This window comes from Aulostomus chinensis, chromosome 13 (assembly GCF_037954235.1).
Source record: "Aulostomus chinensis isolate RoL2024-O1b breed Wild chromosome 13, RoL_Achi_v1.0, whole genome shotgun sequence".
Taxonomy (NCBI): domain Eukaryota; kingdom Metazoa; phylum Chordata; class Actinopteri; order Syngnathiformes; family Aulostomidae; genus Aulostomus; species Aulostomus chinensis.
The window spans coordinates 15,702,800-15,712,500 of NC_141332.1; the positions used below are offsets into that span (position 1 = coordinate 15,702,800).

The window sequence follows — 9,701 nt, forward strand, 5'->3', positions numbered from 1 at the left end:
ACTAGCAATGATGCTTACGGGCCTTGAAGCATTTGTTGCTAACGTCTTGGTGCCAGATACCACAGCACATTTTCAGAGGTCTTGTGAAATCCACGCCTCTAAGAGTTAAGCTGTTTTGGTGTCAAAATAAAACCTACATTATAAAAAGCAGGCAGTCATTATGTTATGACTGACAGGTGTACAAATAAGCAAAAATTTTAAATATTACATATAGATAATGTAGAGATTAAGAGCAAATATATCTGTGTGCTTTGTCTGTCAGAGAGTCGAACTCTTGTTTATGAGAGCCATGAGCAGCCAGAGGACGTGTCTCCCACCATCAGATCTCTGCCCTTCCACGGAGCCTCAAAGGTCAACACCCCTGACCCTGCCCTGGGCAAACAACCCCCTTGTTTTGTCTGCGGTCTGTGTGGGTGTGCATACAACCCAAGCTGGGCTGCTGGGCAGTTGATGACGAGGAGGAGGAAGGGTCAGGAGCGATCAGTGGCGACTTGGCCTGTTGTCTGCTTTTGCTAGGTAACGAGGAACAGGAGGCACGAAGAGGAAGAGAAAGAGTAAAAAAAAAAACGGATGAGGAAGAATGAAGCTGTTCTCCCAGAGGTGAGGGATGAGGAGAAGACATGGAGGTCAGGAGGAATGTGTTAGGCCTTGAGCGATGTGTTTAAACAAGGGAAGGACGGACAAGAGGTGAAGGGTCAATCTGCATAATCACAGCTGTTTGCACAGACACACAAACATGTATGCATCACATTGAGACAATGTGGATTCAAATTCCATTTGCATTCACAAGCTCAAACAGAAATACATGATGCTTACACAACACTTTTTCACACATACTCACATACACAATTAAAAATTACATCCACATAAGCAGACATACAAACAAGTCTGGAACAATGAAAAGGCCATAGTGTCTTTATAGTCAGCTTTCAGAAAGGATATTAGACATCAATTGGAAAAGGCAGTTGTCTCGGCCAATAAAAACGGGAGGAGTGGGTGTGTGGGTCAAGGGGGTGGGATGGGGTTGTCAAATTAAGGAGTGACAGAGGCACATTGGGTCTTGCCACACAGGTGAATGTAGATGGGACAGCTGCCAACACTGACATTTAACTGACATCAACAGCTAGCATCAGCTTTGTGTGCATCTCCACTTTTGTGTATTATACAACATGAGTGAAGAGTATGTGTGTATGTGTGCTGAGACTGAATATGAAGGTCAGATGGAATCACACACACGCACGCATTGCCTGTGAGTTCCTGGTGTCCTGGTTATGATATAAATATGGAGGAGTTGGAGCAGAAGGCTCAGTGACACTGGAACAAGGTGATAGGAGTGGACAGGTGTGCGTGTGTGAGCGTATGCCTGTGTGTCAGCGCTTTGTGCCAGGACAGCAGGTGGCTAGTCAAAGGACATCAGTGACCTTCTCCTTATCCTTCCCTCTACCTTCCTCCCTTGTCCATCTTTCCCTCTGTCTCCAAGAACAGCTTCATCTGATGCGAGAGTGAACGTTTGTGCACCAGTTGGGGGCACATTGGGAAGATGAACCCGTATGCAGACACAGGTGTGGGTGGTTTATTCATGAACTTATACGGGATGCTGTTTTGACACAGTGTTGCTGAATAATGTAAATGTGCAGTGTATCCTCCAAGCAAAGGAGGAGAATGGTGGAGAAGATGTGTGGAAAAAAACTAAATGGATGTGTGTATGATATTCTTACCTTTGGTGGCTGATGGAAGCAGAACAGGAGGATGAAAACCAACATGGAGTCAAGGAGGGATAGAGGGGAGATGCAGGAGAGGTGAGCATTGCTCATTAAAGCAGAACTCAAATGATAACAGCAAGAAGTAAAAAAAAAAACACATAAAAAAACATATAAGCCAAACACTCACACTTAGTCTGTGAGGAAAAGGCCAAGGTGAGTTTGGCAAAGAGCTCATTGTTTTCAAATTTCTCCTCTTTTGCCTTGGTCCAGAAACTGCTCTCAGAGAGGTCTTCGGGTCCAATCTAAAAAAGAACAATGCAAGTAGGTAAAAACAGAAATAAGGAAAGAGAGATGGGGGAGGCCAGTGTATGGCAATAAGATGAGGGAAGGAAAACAGAGGAAGGAAGAAATGAAGGCACAAAGAGGAAACAGAGGATGAAACAAGCCATCATTTTCTCTAATCTTTGCCCACTGCATGCACCACAAAGAAGCTTGAGCTTCACACACAGAAACACAAAGGATTCTACTTTTTTGCCTTCCTCTCTTTTTTCTTCACTCTTAGTCAGATGCTCTCTGTAGCCCTCTTTTGTCTTAAGCGTTGCTCTCTCTATTCTGGTCACAAGTCACAATTAACTTTGTATGTTTTCCATGACTTTCTGAGTGTTCTCATTAAGGGAAGGAGAAAGTGAAACTGAGAACGAGTGACAAAGCAGTGATAATAAATTTACAGATATCAGGCTTTTTATAATAGACAAAGCCTCAGGGAAGGGGGTGAAGGATGGAAAAGAGTGGAGAAAGGAAATGTGATACGGGGATGAGCTAAAGGAGCGCGAAAGAAAGCAAGAGAGCACACAAAAAGGAGGTTGAGACCAAGCTAGGAAAGAAGTTAATTTAAATTACAAAAGAATACTGTCCTTTCTAGCTGCAATTTAATTATCTTTCAGTGGCGCAGTTAAAAGAAGAAGGCTTATTAAAAAGCAATTTCTGTGACATCCTCGTCAAACACTCAGACCAAGAGAGAGGGAGAGACTGATGAAGTGTACTGAAGCCATTAAACAGTAGCTTTAGGCTAAAGAAAGACAGAGGGCCGTTTTGATGTTTTAACCATCACAGATGAGAGGGAGGAGAAAAACATGAAGCACATACTCATGAGATACACGTATGCATGCAAGTCACTCTAGGTCAGAACTTCATTCACCATGTTTACATGGACTGCAATAACCACACTGCAATAATAAGAATTTATTCTACAAAAGATATTTTGAGGCGTATACGTGACTTACACAAAGAATAAGCCTTTCATATTCCAGTCTACACGCTATAGACTCTAGTCTGACTAATGGCTATTGACATACGCCCTATGTAGGAGTTTCTCTCCAGATTTTAACCTGATATTTTATTGTCAGTGTTTTATGTTTGTTTCTCCATTTGGTTTTTGTGAGCAAAACAAGTGCAAGCAAATGGGAAATACTTGGTGAAAGCTGAGGCATGTATTTGTTAGGCAGTTTGATGTCCATACATCATTTGCCAATGGGAAGTCATAATGCAATTAAAGGTTTTACATGAATGTTGAAAACACACATCAGTAATGCAACACATTTTAATTTACTTCAATTATGACCTTCTGTGGAGTCAGGTAATCAGAAAATGGTGTTTATATGACAAAGTTTTAACTTCCTTATCAGAAAATAGCAGTGCTTGTTAATGTCGCCCCTGTTAAAAATCAATCTTATTCACGAAATGTATTGTAAAAATTATTGCAATAAAAGAAAAACTGACATATACACTAAAATGTGAATTACTTACTGATTAGTATTATGATGGCTGTTTGGTTTGAATGAATGAATGAATAGTATTGATAATATATTGGCGTTTCACAGGACTAACCTTGCTCCAGTTGGCTCTCTTCAGCTGGACTTCAGGCTTGTATTCTTTCTTTGGCTCCAGGCCATAAGGCAATGGAGGTGGTGCTGTGGCACCCCAGCCCCCCATGCCAAATGGTGGAGGTGGAGGCATACCTGGGCCTGGTGGTGGAGGAGGAATACCAAAACACCCAGGTGGAGGTGGTGGTGGGGGGGGGGGACCCATCCCAGGTAAGGGTGGAGGGGGTGGAGGCCCTGGCATACCAGGTAGGGGTGGAGGTGGTGGAGGCCCTGGCATCCCAGGCAGGGGTGGTGGGGGTGGGGGCCCAGGCATCCCAGGCAGGGGCGGTGGGGGTGGAGGCCCCGGCATCCCAGGCAGGGGTGGTGGGGGTGGAGGCCCCGGCATCCCAGGCAAGGGTGGTGGTGGTGGAGGCCCCAGCATGCATGGTAACGGAGGAGGTGGTGGAGGGGGCATACCAGCATTCTGGCCAGGGAGGGGAGGGGCAGGTGGAGGAGGGGGCAAACCAGGAGTCGACACAGGAACAGTAACGGTGACAACTTTAGTCTTTGCCTCTTCCAAGTCTTTAGTCAGCTTTTCCATCTGCAGGAAAGGAAATATATACATTATCATGAGTATTAGGGTGGGCATCCAGGCACCTCATGATTGAGTTCTGAGGGTCTTGATTAAATTAAAACACGATCATTGATAGATCAAAATGTTCAGTTTTATTTTGAAACATTATTTGATATGAAAGTTGTTTGTGACTACTCTCTAATTTCAAAATGGAGTACATTTTATAACCCATAATTAAAATAAGCAATTTAATCTGAGCAGTTTGCAATTATGTTTAAGTTAACAGCATGAACATGGAGTTCGCAGATGCAATTAAACAGTTTCCATTTCTGCGTCAAAGTCTTACAGTGAAAAGGTTTGAGGGCATGAAGTATGTCCTGTCACTCTGAAGGCTGTGACCAGGTAAACACGCACAGCATATTGATGAGATTTCCTCACAAGCCAAGAGGCTATGTATGTTTAGTATGTCTTCTATGATATATTTTATGTATATATTAAAGAGCATTTTATATTAAACAATGATATTTTACACTGGACTTCAGTTTCATCCATAAGCCATAAACAGTCAGCGATGGACCCATGTTTTTCGTCATTGGAAAGCTGCTGCAGGAGAGTGTGGAAGCCCCACTGTCACGCAATTACTGGCAACCCTAACACCGAGAATTGGGTTTTAAATTTCAAATCTGACTTTTTTTTTTTACAAAAGAAAATATTCCTCTCAGACAGAATTGTGATTATGTAATAATACATTTTTACGAAACAAATGATGTTCAGTATATTTTCTGCATATACGTAATAATGTCATTATGATCTAATTGTATGTTGTTTGTTGTTAATTCCGTGAATTTGCATTATTTTTGTATATGCTTTGGCAATTTCCGCCACTTCCAATTATTAGCCATGCCAACAGAGAGATTAGATTTAAGAGAAAGAAGACAGAACAAAAGGGGGAAAAGTGACACAGAGACGGATTAAAGCCTGGGCAGGATTGAGTCTTGGGAGAGATGAGGAGAGAACGGAGGACAAGGCGTGGGGAGAGAAAACATAGCAGGGGGGGAATTAAGTCCACAGAGGAAATCAAAAGAAAAAGTTTTAAAGAGTGGTACAAACTTCTTAATTAGAAGAGAGGGTGAAATCATTTTTTATTTCAACAATGAAAACTGATTGTACTATTTATATCTGTCAAGTGCCAATTCTTGAGAAAATGGTCCAAATCATGGAATCCAGCCAGTTAGGCCTGGGCTAGGAGAGAAGTCTGAGGTTTGAATTAGCATATACACTTGCTTGCCAAAAATTAGGTTCCCCTAGATACAACTGATGCAAAAAAAAAAGCCCTGCAATATATCCTTTCCTCATGAGGATTGTAGATTTAGTTTCACTGAATCTGTCAGTGGTGATTTATTTGAAGGGCCATTTTTGAGGTTGTTGGGTTATTCTGAGTAGTGTTCTGAATATTTTCACAACATTAGTTCATAAAATTTGAATGGTTGATGGTAAACAGGCTGCATTTGCATGTTTGCCTCACACACAGATCTATACAATAATGTCGTAGGCTGCAAAACAAGGTGCAAAGAGCACAATTCAATGTCGGAATGGCCCCTTTTAGAGACATTGATTGAACCTACACAAACTAGACAACCACTCCTTCCCCTCTGGGACATGCTGCCCCAATGGACAAAATATGAGAAAAAAAAATTCTCATCGATGCATGGATTTGTATTTTTATGTATTTCCATGTGTTCACATGCACAGTATGTATGTCTCTGCATGTATGCAGCACCAAAAAAATTGTGTCGTTTTTCAAACTATGAAAAGATGACAGGAGCAGACATAAAAAGCCCCTAAGGCAAGCTTTCTTAGTGAAGCAGCAGATGAAGAGTTGGGCACAGCATCACACAGAGGGACTGAGAGATCTCTACATGTGAAGAAATCTTCGATGGGCACAGTGTCTCAAACAGAGAGAAAGTGAGCCATCTTAGTATGAGAAGCCTGTTTGATGCCTGGCTGTTGATGCTTTGGACAACTGCGTGTGTTTATGTGTGTGTTTGAGCTTTTGTGTGGTGAGAAGATGACGCTGCTGGCATCAACCACTTTGGATGAAGTTCATTTTGGAAACTATAGTTCTCTGACTGAAAGACAGACACACACACACACGCCATATGCAGGAACTTCTTCCTGTGGCTACATGTGCACATGCACAGAGGCAGACTGTTCTGGGTCACTTGGTGTATTTGTAAGTTTATGTGTCACCATGAACCAGAGTCCAGCTGGTGTAGTGAAGGCAGTAGTGTGGTGACAGCTAAACAATCTTATTCTTTCCCTCCCTATTGCATGGAGGCAAATATACAATGAAATGAAACTATAAATGTATGTGTTCATACACACACAGCCATACTATCTCTTATATTATATATATACACACATATATATACACACACACACACACACACATATATATATATATATATATATATATATGTGTGTGTGTGTGTGTGTGTGTGTGTGTGTGTGTGTGTGTGTGTTTGCTTTTATGAGAGAGAACTAAAGCATATATAGATAGGTATAGAATAATTGATGCATTTAATTCTCTGAATTTGCAATAGCTCCCCTAGTTTTGCATCAAATCCCCTTAATACCGGTCTATTATCCACCTGCATAACTGAAGACTTTACTGGTGCAGTAATGCTGAACAAAAACATGGCATTCTGTCAGAACAGACAGTCACCTGACGGGAGCCTGATACAAACAATGCCAGAGTCAGACACACTGAAAGAAAAAAAATATATATTTTTTTTAACTCCTTATCCAAGTTACACGACAAAAAATGGCCATATTTTTCTTAAAGTACACAGCAGGTTGCTGATAAAGCCACCAAAACATTCACAGAGGAAAAGTATACTCCTTATGTCAGATTGTAGTCTAGAGAGCTAATTACCTGCTAAGCTCAGCACAGCAAATAGCAGGTAAAATGACTGTAATTGTCATGGCAGACACATGCACATTAAATGCCAGTGTGGCTATTGCCCTTCAAAATTCATTACAGCTACACACTGTCTGCCATGACTTGCAGCTACAGCAGTTTGTCTATGTTCCCGCCGATGTAACAACAGCACTGTGGCAGCTTGCCAGCTACCATCAATCGAACATTGACACTGTCCCTCCACACTAGGTGAGATTAAAAGGACATTGCTGATACTTACTTTCCTTTTCTATTTAAATAATACAAAAGTATCTATTGTATATTGGAAAAGCATAGTGACATTATTTTGACAGCAAAGCAGGATAATTAAATGTGATTTCAGTTGGACGTTTAAGATGTATTTTGTCCCATCTTCATCCTTTTCTTTTATTGTCCCTTTGGTTATACTTTATATACCCATTCTTCCACTTCCCCCATTTTCATGGCATTTCTTAATCTCTTAAGGATTTGGTTTCTTTTCACAATATCCTTTCAGTTTTGTGTATTCCTCCCCCTATTTTCATGCTAGTTGAGGTTAGCTAAATCTCTGTTTGGGGCCTCATTGTTTGTGAGGGTGCGCTTTGACATTTTTAGGTTTTAACTTCTGCAATATTATATTTCTCTAAGCCTCTGAATATTTTATTTCTTGCAGCTTTAGCAGTGGGAGTGAATTGCAGTTTCTGTTTGTGTCTCCTCTTTTCCAGGCCATTTAACAACCCTAATTCAATTATCAATTCAGTCTTTATTGATTATGCCCTAACATGTTCTTTTCTCTTGTATTGACAATTGTATGAGGCAGTGACATGGAAATATGCAGTTTGTTTGATATAGTCAACTTTCTGCGAAAAACTAGTTGAACTACTTTCTAATTTGGTACATTTGGGCATTCAACTCAAAACTCCATTATGACTAAAGCACATGAAAAAGGCAAACAATTTCTGTGTTGATTTGATATTTGTATTTAACAGACATTTTACTCACATGGAAAGATGAATAAGGTGTTTTGTTTACCTGCTGTTGCAGAGTGTTTAGCTGTTGTTGTAATCCCTGGTTCTCCTGTTCTCGCTCCTGCTTAGAGGAGGCCAGCTGTTCCTTTTCTTGGCTCAGCTCCTGTAGCTTCTGCTCATAGTCACCCTCCAGCTTCTTCAGCTCCACCTGCAACTCATGGCGTGCCATCAACTCTGCATCCAGCTGATGCACAAGTTAAGGGGCCAAGAGAGAGGTGGTTAGTAAATCCAAAAAACTGAGCAGACATTTAGTGTGGTCAAACTCAAGGGCGATTATTATATGGAAGATACCAGAAATGTATAGTTTCAGCAAAGTAAAGGTCTGTGTGTTTCTTTTTGTTTTTATGAATGTTGAGAGTTGATTGTTTATAATTTGGACACAAGCTGGAATTTTTATTTCTCCTCAGAACAACCTCCACATAGGGCACACAGACAAAGTTAGCAAATATATGTGCATGCAGGATTCTCCCACCTGAGTAAATCCACTATAAAAGGGTGATTAACCTGTCTTTTTTAGAGGAAGAAGACAAGGCGACCCCCATTTTTTGGTGCATAACATTCAACTTCACAAAAGTGCCTGAATACAGGGTAAACAAACATGGAGGGTAGAGACTGTGTTTTGGTGGTAGTGGTTACTATTTCATCTTTTGCACCAGTCTGTTTTTAAACTCTTCATTGACTGTGTTAGAGTGTTGCTTAAATGTGGACGGGTTCAGTTTGTGGGTGAGATGATAAACAGTCTTAAGTTGCAAGTGCCACAGCATTGCACAGAAATGGGCAAAAAGTTACTGTTTTCATCTAGGTTTTGTGTTTACATCAATGCCTATTAGAGCTGGAGCCCATAAAAACCCTCATCTACCGTGAGTCATTTGACCTAGTAGTAAATGCTGATAGACTGTGGCCCTTTCCCATTGCAGCAAAATCCCAGATATTAGCAGAGTATTTGGCCAATGGAAAAGCAGCTAAATTGGCAATTTTTTGTTTTTTTTATATTTGTGTTTTTATGTGATGTTTCCAGGAGGATTTTTAATGAAAATCCCAGAAAAATTATCAATCCAAAACCTATTAAAACAGAATGATTCTCTGGCATGGCTCAATGGTAAAGTGGCTGTCAAATAGCCAAAGGGTCGGGGTTTGAACCTCACTACTCAGGGTCACTGTGTCAGAGTATCCTTGAGCAAGATACTGGCTGACCCATCCAGAGTAAACAATGCCTCTCGCTCTATGTCAGCTGGGATAGGCGATAGGTTGCAGCCCCCCCCCCCCCCCCGCGATTCTTATGGATAAGCATGGATGGATGGATTCCATGTTAATATATATATGTGTGCAAAGTGTGTTGCAGTGGGCACAAGCTGATGACGCTGCACAAGGTTCTACTACTCAAAAACCCACAGGAACAATTTCCTGCAGTCTTGTGCTTTGAGTTTCCTTGTATAATTTACACTGCAAATTACTGTCAATTATTGAGTTAGGATGCCTCAGTGCACTTGTATGAGCTCACTTCTCACTTACAAAGCCTTCTAAGGCTATTTAAAAAAAAAAAAAGAAGATGGAGAAGTGTTAGAGAATTTTCTTCAAAGACAATTTGCAAACAGT

General features: G+C 41.0%; 1 protein-coding gene across 1 annotated transcript in view; it reads right to left on the minus strand.

Moving 5' to 3' along the window:
* Positions 1-1,425: 1,425 nt before the first annotated feature.
* Positions 1,426-9,701, minus strand: part of LOC147251142 (protein diaphanous homolog 1-like) — a 33,901-nt gene continuing 25,625 nt past the window's right edge. The window contains 4 exon segments of the mRNA XM_086221602.1: positions 1,426-1,727; positions 1,891-2,005; positions 3,591-4,166; positions 8,110-8,289. Of these exon segments, the coding sequence (XP_086077728.1) occupies positions 1,441-1,727; positions 1,891-2,005; positions 3,591-4,166; positions 8,110-8,289 (1,158 nt within the window). The 3' untranslated portion in view covers positions 1,426-1,440.